Consider the following 13,867-nt stretch of genomic DNA (forward strand, 5'->3'; position numbering starts at 1 on the left):
TTACCATGGAGATCTAGCCTGCTAAAAAGAGAACCAGCTTCGTAGGACCAGAAACCCCGACTTTTCCCTGAAGTTAGCCGGCTAAGCGAAAATCCTGCTTCGTAGTATACCCCCCTGTACTACAAAGCTGGTTCAACCTAACCTGGATATGTTTGAGTTAGCCGGTTGGCCTAATCCAAAACATACGCGCTCTCGCTAAACTGTACTACGACGCGGGTTATCAAGTGGATCGCTCAAGCCAGCCGTGTCCTATTAAGTTAGGTGCGCGTTCACATGAAAGGGGTGGTATTTGGAGCATTCGACCTAGATAGGACACACCCCTCTGAGAGATATTTGGTTAAAAAGAACACAATGGTGCTCTAGGAGGAGATTCAGGTGATAAGGTGGGGGGTGGGGGTGTTACCTTGGTTGGTGATTGGCTAATGGTTACACAAGCCAAACAAATCGGCTGTAAAGCGTCTTTGAGCACCTGAAAAAGCGCTTTGAAATTAAATGTATTATTATTATTATTAAGTGGCCAAAATCTGATCAGCTCGTTTTCAGACAGGTTTTTATATAAATAGATCAGGAAAAAACTTTTTTTCCTGATCTATTTATATAAAAACCTGTCTGAAAACGAGCTGATCAGATTTTGGCCACTTAATAATAATAATAATACATTTAATTTCAAAGCGCTTTNACAGCCTGCCACAGCGGCAACTGCAACACCGGCAACACCGGCAACACCTGCAACACCGGCAACACCGCAACACCTGCAACACGGCAACACCGCAACCCGCAACAGCTGCAACACCGGCAACACCTGCAACACCGGCAACACCTGCAACAGCAGCAACACCGGCAACACCTGCAACAGCGGCAACACCTGCAACACCTGCAACACCGGCAACACCTGCAACACCGGCAACACCTGCAACGCTGCAACAGCTGCAACACCGGCAACACCTGCAACACCGGCAACACCTGCAACAGCAGCAACACCGGCAACACCTGCAACAGCGGCAACACCTGCAACACCTGCAACACCGGCAACACCTGCAACACCGGCAACACCTGCAACACCTGCAACAGCAGCAACACCTGCAACAGCGGCAACCGCTGCAACAGCGGCAACAGCTGCAACAGCGGCAACACCTGCCACAGCGGCAACAGCTGCAACAGCGGCAACAGCTGCCACAGCTGCAACAGCGGCAACAGCTGCAACACCTGCAACAGCGGCAACACCTGCCACAGCGGCAACAGCTGCAACAGCGGCAACAGCGGCAACAGCTGCAACACCTGCCACAGCGGCAACAGCTGCCACAGCGGCAACAGCGGCAACAGCTGCAACAGCGGCAACAGCGGCAACAGCTGCAACAGCGGCAACAGCTGCAACAGCGGCAACACCTGCCACAGCGGCAACAGCTGCAACAGTTTCAACAGCGGCAACAGCGGCAACACCTGCCACAGCAGCAACAGCTGCCACAGCGGCAACACCTGCAACAGCGGCAACAGCTGCAACAGCGGCAACACCTGCCACAGCTGCAACAGCGCCAACAGCTGCCACCGCGGCAACAGCTGCCACAGCTGCAACACCTGCAACAGCTGCAACAGCGGCAACAGATGCAGTTCCCCGTGAAGATGGCAGGATCATTGGCGGTTATGAGTGTTCGCCTCACTCTCGTCCATACATGGCCTCCCTCAACTACGGGTACCACTTCTGTGGCGGGGTGCTGATCAACAACCAGTGGGTGCTCTCTGTTGCCCACTGTAGGTACAAGTAAGTAAACATTGATGGGTTTTAAATAAATAAATAAAATATGCATTTTGGAATTTGTTCCAAAGGTCTTTAGTTTTTTTTATAGATTATCTTGCTAGACATTTATGCATTTTTTTGTCTTCATTTAAAAAAAATCTAAATATCAATCAATGAGCATGTATCGCAGACATGTTAAATGTGTGTTTTGCTTTAAATATTTAAAAAAAGAGTGTGGTCTTTGAAAAATGCAGAACATTTAGAGATTAAGAGTGTTGTAGAGATATTAGAAAACAGAATAGTGAAAGCTTTCACTGCTTCCACTTATTTCTATAACGTTGTACCTCCTCTCTCAGTCCCTATTCCATGCAGGTCATTCTGGGCGATCACAACTTGCGAGTGTTTGAGGGAACAGAGCAGCTCATGAAGTCCGGCACCATCATCCAGCATCCTAGGTGAGGGAAACATTTAAAAATCCCCCTCTTCTTCTCTTTGAATACCCAAAATTGGAGAGGAACAGCTGCCGTCTAAAGCGTGTTTTGTATTTTCTGTATGCAGCTATGACTACCAGACTCTGGATTTCGACATCATGTTGATCAAGCTGTACCACCCAGTGGAGGTGACGGAGGCGGTCGCCCCCATCCCGTTGCCCACAAGGTGCCCCTATGGGGGGCTTTCCTGCTCTGTGTCCGGCTGGGGTAACACCAACCTTGGAGGAGACGGTGGGTTGATTATTATGTGTTGTATTGTACAACTTAACAACAGACTTATAGGTCACCTATTATGCAAAATCCACTTTTCCATGTCTTTTATGCATAAACATGTGTCCCCTGAGATTCTGAATGTTTCAGGACAAAAATGTTGCTCACATTATTTCCTGATCCTTTTATATAAAAACCTGTCTGAAAATTAGCTGATCAGATGTTGGCCACTTTTTTTCCTTATTTATTTATACAGGTGTAAAATCTCATTGAGACAAAAGGTCTCATTTTCAAGAGAGACCTCTTCAGTGGTACCACACAAAGTTACAGACAGACAGGACACTAAACACAGAGGCAACACACACTCAAGGGGCGGGTGGGCGGTTTTTTCCGACAAGTTTTCCGAGTAAGGGAAGTAGAGGTGGATGCCGCAACACTCACCTTCCAGGCGTAACTCGAACTACGTTTTCGTTCATGGCAGGTGCCAACGTCGGTTCTCCTAACTAGACGCATAAGCGACCACACGTGTTCTTTGCCGTCTGAAGTAACAACGGGGTGATTTCATCCCCACTCGACAAATTATTCCTCCGTCAACTGCCGAGTCAACACAAACGGCCCTCGTATTAATAGAATAGGTGGTACAACTTTTACAAATTTTATTTATACACGAACTCTTCCGTGCCGCACGCCTTTTATATGCCCCACGTACGACGTCCATCTAAACACGGACAGGAGACATTTCTTCCAACCTCCGCTGACTTGTTACCGTTCCTCTTGCCGACAGCGTGTCCGACAAAGTTGAAATTTCGTTGGAATCAATGAAGGTCCCATCACTTAAACTTGTACGTTAACCATCTAATACCCACACACGCATATAAAAGTACGGGCCTGTGCGTACCAAGGTGTTGTGTGTTTGACTTTTTCGTGAGTTAAAAGGCTTGCGTGCGTCGCAGGAACGCTACGAACAATATTTATGTGCACGTGCAATTGAACTTACGTTATACCACCTCTGCGGTAAGACGGAATAGATCGCCCCACGTTCCTTATCGTTGCGTTTCATTCACCCCTCAAAAATTGTTAATCAAAATTTGTATTTTTTTTTTTCAAAATTTTTTCAATAACAAATTACAAATTCCTCACTGCGATGAGTGGTTGAGTTAGCCAGTCAGTTCGGGCTATCTAAAGTTGTGTGTGGTGTCTTCTGCTCTTTGTCTCCTCTCTTTGTCAGCCTCAGTAAGTTTCCCGCCTTTCCAATCTGTTCGCTTTTGTCTCGTAAAAAATTATGTTAGAAGAGGAAGACGAATTGACCTGGAGAAACTTTCCGTTAAACTTTATGGGCGACCGTAATATCGTTGTTGTATTTATTATATTATTATTATTACTATTTGTGTCGTTTTTTATTAACCCTGCCCCCTCGCAGACAAACGAATACAAAGGACTTCCCCTCCGAAGTTGGATGGGTGTGAGAACTTTTTTGGGGAACGAGATCTTTGCAATACTCTACGGCCGCGACACTTCCTTAGATAACTTTTCCTCGACACAGCGGGTCGTACTAACTCTACAACGCCAAATGCCGCAAGGCCTGTTTTTTTGGGAAAATGAAGGGCACGGTAATCTGACAATCGACGGAGAACTACAACCACTTAATTTGACGGAACCCGTTTGTTTCCGGTGTCAAGACCTGCACTAGCCCGGACACATGTAGAAAACAGTCAACAAGACATCCTGGAGCTTTTGTTTGATTTACTTTTTTGGGTTCCTTGGGTTCTTTTGTTTGTAGAACTTATAATTTATTCATATAAATAAAAAAGTGTCACCATGCATTAGGTAGAATATTCCACCCATTTCATTTTTCAAACTCTTTTGGCCGAAGTCTATGTAAAAACAATATAAGGGTACTTTACGAGAATTTGTAGGGCTATTCCGTTACTTAAATGAATTTCACGAAAACTGTTTTTCAAGGTATTTTTTTTAAAAAGAAGACACCTTTTTCGGCATGTCAAGACGGATTTTTTTTCGTGCCCTTGGTTTAGTAAAATTCGGCCGGGCCGATTTCATTTGACCTTACCCGGATTTGGACGGACAAGTCGGGAAGGTAGAACACCGTTTTTTGAATAAAAAAGAGCACGGAGTTACCCCAAGTAAAGCGCAAACACACACACCTTGCTCCCGAGACCATCCCTTCTCGTCTAAAAGAAGGCCGACACATAAAATGTTAATATTCGCGCTTCGACGGCAAAGAGTTTTTTTTTAAATGTTATTGGTTGGAAATTTGTCTCATCTGGACAACGACCTTATTTTTGTTTTTCCGCGAGTGTTTCCTCCTTGTTTGATTCGAATTGCTTTTTTCTTCCTTTGAATAATTTTGAGTTCGGTTTGTTTTTTTATTTTGTTTGTTTGTTGTTTTCGACTGTGACCCTCCCACTTTTTCTTTTCGCTAAAGGAAAGGTCTCGACCCTCCGGACGTGCTGGTAAACGCCCCTTTTTTTGTTCTTGCTTGTCTGTGTCCTGTGTTCCTTTTTGTCCCTCTCTGTGCCCTATAAAATTTGTACTCCACTCACCCCTTTGTCCAAACTTCCGGTTTCGTTGTATTTACTTGGAAAAAGTGCGCCTACCAGAGTAATTTCCAAGGGGATAATATGACAAAAAAGTAGGTAATATAGTATCCAAAAGGCTTTGTTCCGCGCCCTTTTGACCCTGTTGTATTTTATGTCGGGTCCTGAGAGCTGACCATTGCGCCCCAAAAGTTGGAGCCATGCGGTTCATTTTATGACGGTTTTACCAAATACTCTTTAGTAATTCACTCCTTGTTTTCGGTTATAGTACGGGAAAGTAGTAGCGGTCGGAGCTGGACCTTTTGTTGTTGAGGTTCGTCCTTTGAATTTCGACCTTGGTCAACTTGGTTAGTGTCTAAAATTTGTGTTTGAAAATTTTTTCGAACGGTCTTTAGTTGACACCCACAAACGTGGACGATATAACTGATGACATTATACCTAAAAGTTAATTGATGAAAAATGGCTACCACATAAATGCTGAAATTAATGATGACAAAATCCGATAACAATCAAACCTGTTATTTCTTTAACTTTTTGGCGAANCACCAGTAAGTCTGACACACTCAATTTCATAATTCATTAATTTAGGTCTTAAAGGTGGGGTAGGTAAAAACGTCATCTGTGGAAGCCGTGGCGCTGTAAAAAGCACGACCAATCATCTGAGCCGGCCCGGCTAAAATAACTGGATGGCCTACCTGCCTGTCAGCCTTCCATCTGTGCACAAACTTATCTCGTGCCCTCATTGGTCATGTGCTATGACCAATGTTCGTGTGCGTTCGTGTGTGTTGGAGGAGGGGCTCTGTAAGGAAGTAGCAGATTTTTTTCGGTTGTGTATTTTCAAATTCTAGCGCACTCGAGCTGGTTTCTCCAAAATTACCTACCCTACCTTTAATGTGTGTATATGTATAAATGTGTCATATTTTTTATATATTTTTGTTATTGTATTCAAGATTGTGGGAAACGGTGTTTCGTTCTCTCTGTCTGTGCACACAAACTGAAAGATTGACAATAAAGTTAACTTTGACTAATGTGGGAGCCAGACATATTGTCCTTCAGCAATTATGCCTTTCCCAGAGTTTCTGAGAGACAATAGTCTGATTTCAATGCATTAAGGACTAGATTACAGTTTTCTTAACATTACTGACCACCACCCTAAAGCTGTTAAGATTGGATATGAGTCTTGGCCAGGAAGAAAACATTGAAACAATAAATATTTTAGGTAAAGTCCTGCATTTTCTTTTTTTAAAGTCTCGTTAATTTCTGATATCATTCATGTCATGTGACCCATTGACTCCCAATCATACTAGGTATATTATACTGCACTGGACAAATAAGATACCATTATTATTATTATTATTATTGAATGTTGGGGCTTTTTAAATGTTATACCAATATTTTTGTGAATATTCAGCTATCTTTCTTACTGAAAATAATATATTTCTTCAATAGTTTCCATATCATGTGACCTTATGACTCCATATTATTGATCTCATTTGATTGATCTTTGTCCAGACTCAGGGTACGATGGAACAGGGATCCAGTGGAAAGAAAACTTTGAGTCGACTTTCTCTGAAATCTGTGAGATCGGAAGGTAGAGTGATGCAAATGCACTGACTTTCAGAATAATGTGATTAACAACCCAAGATTGATTTTGACCCCAGGTGTAGATAGATGTGAAAGATGAGAGACCTTTTAATTCAGCCTCTCTTGTTCTTGTGTGTTTCACCAGGGGACGATTTTCAGTGGTGAGAAAATGTCTCAACAAATCTACAAAGAAAGAGGTAAGTTACAATTAAAGTGTTGTAAAAACTGATGCTGTTGTAAAGTGCGTGCTCATAAGTGTTAACGTTTTTTGATTTGCGGTGATAGCCTGTTGTTTGGAAAATGTAATTTTTTTCTTCTTTTTATTTAAATTCAAAAACGTTTTTATTATAAATAAGGTGGCAGTTTGCCCATTTTGTATTTTCAGTTATACTTTCAGTGAGTGAAAAAATAATTTTCATGAATCAGGGTTCCTTTTCAGATGATCTTGAGACTGTATGTGATCCAAGTTTTGAGTTGTATTTTTTATTTAATCATATGTAAGGTTTTGAATGTTTCAGTTTCCAGTGAATGTTATTGTTTTGTCTTGCAGTGTGTTGTAACATGCTTTTTTTACTCTGTTCAGGTTGCGGTTAAATTTGTGAGTAAGAAGATGCAGAAGAAGGAGCAGGTGGCTCATGAGGCGGACGTCCTCCAACACGTGCAGCATCACCAGCTGGTGGCGCTGCTGGACACGTACGAGTCTCCAACCTCTCTGATGCTGACCATGGAGCTGTGAGTCTGACTGATTAAAAGAACCTCCTGCTTCAAAATAAACGTTATTATGACAAAATGAACTGTAATGTCTTAAGCCCTTGTCCCTTAAAGGTCCCCTATTATTCTGTCTTTCATCAATATATATATCAATATATAAAACATGTCTCTGAAGTGTTTGGCTCCAAACACCAAACAGATCATTGCAGCATTACCCATAATCCCCTCTGTTTCAGCCCTGTTTCAAAAGTGCTGATTCTCTGTCTGTTACTTTAGATGAAAATAAGGAGCCCCTCCCCACGCCCCTCTGAGAGATATTTGGTTAAAAAGAACACAATGGTGCTCTAGGAGGAGATTCAGGTGATAAGGTGGGGGGTGGGGGGTTACCTTGGTTGGTGATTGGCTAATGGTTACACAAGCCAAAAAATCGTTATGACATCATAAAGTGGCCAAAGTCTGATCAGCTCATTTTCAGACAGGTTTTTATAGAAATGGATCAGGACAAAAAGAGAGAGAATATTATTTTTTTTCATTAAAATGTCTGGAAGAGCCCAGCTATAAAACTGTCAACATAAATCGTATTTCAATTTCTTTTTAGGAGTTGATAAAAGATAACTGACTGTGTTTAATGGGCAGATGATACATCTATCTCAGGCCCCTGAATTGAATCAAAACCATATATTAGCAGACTTTGTGATATAAGTCAAATATCATTTGTTGTCCAAGAAATAGATACAGTATAAAACAGTGATGACACTTATGAAGTATACTTTTTGAAAGCTACACAATTAAATGCTTTATTGTTTTATGATTACTGATTGTCTATAGATGTGTTTCTTTATAAATTGGGAACGTGACTTTTTTGTAACTGTTATATGAAGAAACTGTAACGCACTGGTTTGCTAGACTTTTCTCTAGGATGTCAAATAAAAGTAGCGTGATAAAAACTGTGATGTTATTTGTTGTTGCTAAACAATCAGGCACTGTTGTGATGTTGATGAACTTCTGTGCCAGAGGAAGAATGATCCATTCAGCATTTTTATTACTTCCACTTTGGCATTGAAAGATATATTATGTTGTGTGTTTGTGTGAACAAATATGCAAATCTAATGAGCAATACAAGTAATCTGAATCTGAATCTGTTATAATGTGCAATTTCAGAAATAATCAAGCATTATCTGTGTTAAAATGATGTATGACCGTCTGCAGATAAAATCTCAGCGCACACTCCTCTCTGGTGACATGTACATAAATGTATAAGGTGTGTGTTGATGTTGCAGGACTGATGAATGGACTGCTGACTCGGGCTTCTCTACAGGAGAAAACCGTGCCGTCAGTAGCTTACATGGCAGTAAAATTCCCTGCAGGCAGGAAGAGAAACCCTGGAGAAATCTACCTAGCAGGCATCTGCACTGCACATGCAAGGAATCGATTAATGCTTAAAGTTGCAGTAAAAGCTGCTGCCCTCATTCACTTCAATGTCTTTACACCTGCACCATGATATATTACATAACAGCTCCTTTCCAAAAAGGATGTTATTGATGGTTTTGTAATTAGTACAACTTCAAGATCAAGCTAATCTAAAGTGTTGTTTATCAAACAGTGACATTATTTTCACTGTGTTGCTAAAGATGTGTCACACAAACAACTGCTGGTGGGGGTCCTGCATGCTGGGGCCCCCTTGGGACGACCACACCCCTGGATAATGCGCTTTCCCCCCGCATTTTTATCCCTCCCTCCCCCCTCCTCCCCATTTTCCTCGCCTCCTCTAAAGCAAATCGCCATTATTACGCCCAAAATATTAGTTAGCAACTATCTTACCGAAGCTTACTCAAAGATTACAGTGATCTTTCTGCACTATTTACATTTGCAACATGCTACTTACATAATATCGCAACAGGGAGCCGTTTTACGCATAGTTTCTGGCTACAAACCGGCATTAAGACATCTTAAAGTTTGAACGGGGGTGTGACGGTGCGCGTGGGACGCTGCAGAGACGCTCGAGATCTCAGAGAGGGAGGGGGCTCGTGGTGTTAAAACGGAACTGCAGTGCCATCAATTACAGAGTGCGCAATATGCAGTAAGTCGTGAATACCAACAGACTTCTATTGGACTGGGTGGGCGTCTGCCAATCAGAAGGTCACCGGTTCGATCCCCAGCCCACCCACTCAATGTGTCAAAATGTCCTTGGGAAATATACTTAACCTCTATATTGCTACGGTATAAGGTGTATGGGAGTCGCTTTTGATTTTAACAGCTTAAAATAACACGTTTTGGTAGCAGGTTGTTGAATTTATGCGACACTTACTCATATTTAAACAGTAATAAGTTGTATTTTTGCCCTGCGTATTTGACTTACACTACAAGGTTATTTCTAACAGATCAATCTTTTTATGCATTGACGTTTTGTAGCTTTATCAAAGGAATCGAATAAAACATTCAATAACCTCTTAAAGTTTAACAGTTTCCTGCAGATATATAATGCAGGTCTATGGTCAAACATGACTAAACAGCTGACAGTTGTAATCTGATGACGTTTATGTGATTTCTTATAGGAATCATACTGTGTTATTATGGAAAACTTCTAATTACCTCCCATGAAGTTTACAATTTAAAAAGTTGCATGTGTAGTGAAGTCTGGATTTAGTCTTGGCCGTTTGACATTGAAAACGAATGAATCTGACCTAAAGCACCACCTATACCTGCACTTGGATGCAGTGTGTGTGTGTGTGTGTGAGTGTGTGTGTGTGTGTGGGGGGGGGTACCTGAGTGGCCTGCAGAGACGCCTGCAGCTCCAGCAGCTCCTCCTCGTGCACCCTCCTGAGGAACGAGATCTCATCCAGCAGTGACTCCACTCTCTTCTCCAGCTCCAGGCGCGAGATGGTGGCGTCGTCCACGTCCTTCCGGTATCCCTTCAGGGTGTTCTCCGCCTCCTCGCGGAGCTTCGTCTCCTCATCCAGCTTCTCCCTCACCCGATCCAGATTGTCGTTCATCTGCTCGCACTCCACGTGCATCTGGCTCTTCTCGTGGGTCATCTCGTCCACGCGCGCCCTCAGCTCGCGGATCTCCTGCTCGTAGAGCTCGTGCAGGCGGGACGGCTCGTTGTGGCGCTGCCGCAGCATGGTGACCTCCGCCTCGAGCACCTTGTTCTGCTGCTCCAGGCTGTGCACCTTCTCGATGAAGGACACGAAGCGGTCGTTGAGTCCCTGCAGCTGTTCCTTCTCGTTGGTGCGCACGATCTTCAGCTCGTTGGTGACCGCGGTGGACTGCGCCAGGTCCATGGAAGAGTCCTGCATGGAGGAGAAGACGCGGCCGGGAGCAGCGCCTGTCCTGCGGTAGCTGGAAGAGGACACCATGTTGGGGGAGCCGTAGGTGCGGGGCCCGCTGCTGCTGCGGTACCCTGCGGAGGAGGAGGAGTGCATGCGGGACGGGCTGCTGCTGCTGCCCAGACCGACGCGTCCGGAGCGGGGTGCATCTCCGAAGATCTTCCGATAGGAGCTGCTGCTGTGGAAGTCGTTGGAGTAACTCATGTTGACTTGATGGTGTCCGGCTCCACTGCTGGTGAAAGAGAAAGAGAGAGAGAGAGAGAGAGAGAAAGAGTGGAGTTGAGGAGTGTGTGGGAGGAGAGTGAGATGCGAGTGAAGTCCGGCGGGGCAGGTGCTTTTATAGTGAAGGCGCCGGCGCATCATTTGACGCAGAGACAACAGGAGATGAGAGGAAACCTGCAAGCTTTAGCAGAAAGCCTCCACCCTCTGGGGAGACACGAAGTCACTCACGCAGCTCCTCTTTTTTTGCCATAGCTCATACATCAACACACAATCACTATAAATGAAGTTTTGAATATAAAGGCTTGGACCTCAGAGCTTATACCACTTTTAATGAGTCATTAACATTATGATACAATATGTCATTGGCACAGTATGATTCCATCGGACTGTCTCATGTTACTTCAGACCATGCTGTCCACTGTCATTGCAGTTTTTTCTTTGCTGTCCCAGCAGAATGGCAAATGGGATCGATGGGTGAAGCTGTGTGCGTGTTGCTGCTGCAGTCTGCATCCTCCCAGACCTCCGCAATATCTGAATACGGGATGAGACTCATTACCTGCTGCTTCGTCACTCCCTCATCCTCACAACGTGGAAACATCGGGGACGAATTGGTACAAATGCAAGGGGTCTTAATTGTGACCTCTAGTTTGTCATGTCAGATTACACAAACACATGTAATTATACAGATGCAAACAATAACGTTAGCGTGTTTTTGTCCATACATTAACACTGCAGTGCTCATTTTAAGTCTTTAAAACCACAAACAGCCTCCCTACATTAACTGTGACTTTCAATACTTGAACTATATTCTCTTAAAATGTGTGTTATTTGTATAAATGACATCCTTCTCGCTGCATTGACATGACAACTCCTATATTTTATTATCAGAATTAGAATCAGGTCTAATGCCAAGTTTGATGCCACATTAAGAGGAATTAAGTTACTATATAATATGTTTCAAATGTATATGTATGTACACAGAGTGAAACATCATCATACGTTGGTAAAAAAAGAAAAAAGCTCTGTGTGCTGTTTGAGTGCTGCAGAGCTGTCGCTGGCCTTGGTCCTGATGCAGGCCGGACCACACCCCACACACACACACACACACACACACACACACACACACACACACACACACACACACACACACACACACACACACACACACACACACAGGACTGCAGCCTCCCACCTCTAAGTACCACACACGGCGCCTCTGATGCTGTTCACACTGACAGTCTGCAAAACAATGAAAGTGTGCAGCACAGCCGGCTGCTGCCAAGTCATCCGAAAACTCACCGGACCAGCTCTGACTATTCCTCTGCAATCGGACTAAAGGGAAGAGAAAAATCACAAGCCATTTTAGCTGTAGAAAACGCTTTTTTGGTGGAAATGTGTTTTTTCACAGAAAAGTCACCCTCTGTACTTGGACTTATTGGGAGAAGCTAAAGGCAAGAACATCCTAAATATTCATTTAGGTCGTTATTTTACTAACGGTGTCTATTTGCCTCTGCAGATTTCTCTTAAATGTACCAACATATTAGATAATGGCTTATTTATATATTTAAACATAACAATACAGAAAAGATGTAATACCAAACATAAATTATCCCTAATGTTATATAATCAGCCTTGAATTCTTATCTTTAAACACTTCATTGAGTGTTGTCATGGTGGTCCAATCTGTAGATGATATCCTTATAAAAGATTGGGAAAGTTACATTACATTAGATTACATCACATTACATGTTACTTGTTAGACGCTTTTATCCAAAGCGACTAACATACTCAATACTGTGGACAATCCCCACAGGAGCAATTTGGGGTGAAGTGTCTCAGGGACACAACGACATGCTGACTGAAATGTATTATTTGAATAATGTCATTACATATCTTACAATGATGGTACTTTGTAAGCAATGTAAACAATGTCAATTCAGCAGATGAGATTTGAAGGAGTTTTTTTTATAGTTTTACTTCCACACATTAACCACTAGAGGACGTTGAAGCATCAGGAAACAAAATCCACATCCTTACAGTTCCAGTACTACCATCTTTAAATCCCAGTCACTGCTTTCATTTGCATTTAGACTTATTAGCAAGTTTATTAGGAACACCCAGCCAAAAAAAAACACGGCAGTAATACTATTCTGAAGATGACTGGATATAATGTGGACATGCAATCGTGCAGTGAAGTAGAACTGTCTGACTGTTTGTCTGACTGCTTTGTTTTTGCTTGTTTTTCTCTGTAAAGCCTCCCATGAGAGGCGCTATACAAATCAAAGCTATCATTATTATTATTATTATTAACTTTGATGTCTGGTTTATCAACGGAAAATTGGAAAAATGTTAGCAAACATTTCAGGAAATGTAGTTTTCAGCCTCTAAGATGACAGAATTTTCAGATGTTTTATTAAATATAAAAGTTAACATAATTGGGGATTGACAAAACAACACTTCTTAAGACATATTTTTCACTATTATCTCACAGTTTTTAGATCACTTTTTAACTACACTGCACATGTAACACCATATGACAACAATACAAAATGGTTACAGCTTTAAAATCTCTGTACATCATATTAATGTTGAGTGCGTGAATTATGTAAACTTATATGGTCCCGATCGCATAAAAAATAGGTTTTAATTCAATTTAAACTATTAAAGATACATTTTCAAGGATATTAGGCTGCAGGCATGTGTTTGTGTGTGTGTGTGTGTGTGTGTGTGTGTGTGTGTGTGTGTGTGTGTGTGTGTGTGTGTGTGTGTGTGTGTGTTGTGTGTGTGTGTGTGTGTGTGTGTGTGTGTGTGTGTGTGTGTGTGTGTGTGTGTGTGTGTGTGTGTGTGTGTGTTTAAATCAAGTGTGTTTGTTTCGAACAGAGCTATGGTTCATGGCAGGCCAGATGCAAGGTCTGGAGAGCAGAAGCAGATGGGTAGTGTGTGTGTGTGTGTGTGTGTGTGTGTGTGTGTGTGTGTGTGTGTGTGTGTGTGTGTGTGTGTGTGTGTGTTATGTAGGGGAACAGCGGGATGGGT

General features: G+C 42.7%; 1 protein-coding gene and 1 long non-coding RNA gene across 2 annotated transcripts in view; both read right to left on the reverse strand.

The window, feature by feature from the left end:
• The window catches only part of neff1 (neuronal intermediate filament family member 1), a 14,939-nt gene extending 4,000 nt beyond the window's left edge, over nt 1-10,939 (reverse strand). The window contains exon 1 of the mRNA XM_010767473.1: nt 10,052-10,939. Coding sequence (XP_010765775.1) covers nt 10,052-10,816 — 765 coding nt within the window. The 5' untranslated portion in view covers nt 10,817-10,939. The remainder of the gene's footprint in view (nt 1-10,051) is intronic.
• LOC104942266 (uncharacterized) lies at nt 784-1,609 on the reverse strand. The gene is made up of 3 exons (XR_797987.1): nt 1,556-1,609; nt 911-1,035; nt 784-874 (listed from the first exon to the last, which is right to left on the reverse strand). It is a non-coding gene; the product is annotated as an uncharacterized lncRNA (long non-coding RNA).
• Nucleotides 10,940-13,867: the final 2,928 nt, after the last annotated feature.

Source organism: Notothenia coriiceps, unplaced genomic scaffold, assembly GCF_000735185.1.
Source record: "Notothenia coriiceps isolate Sejong01 unplaced genomic scaffold, NC01 NC01_scaffold00004413, whole genome shotgun sequence".
Lineage (NCBI taxonomy): Eukaryota > Metazoa > Chordata > Actinopteri > Perciformes > Nototheniidae > Notothenia > Notothenia coriiceps.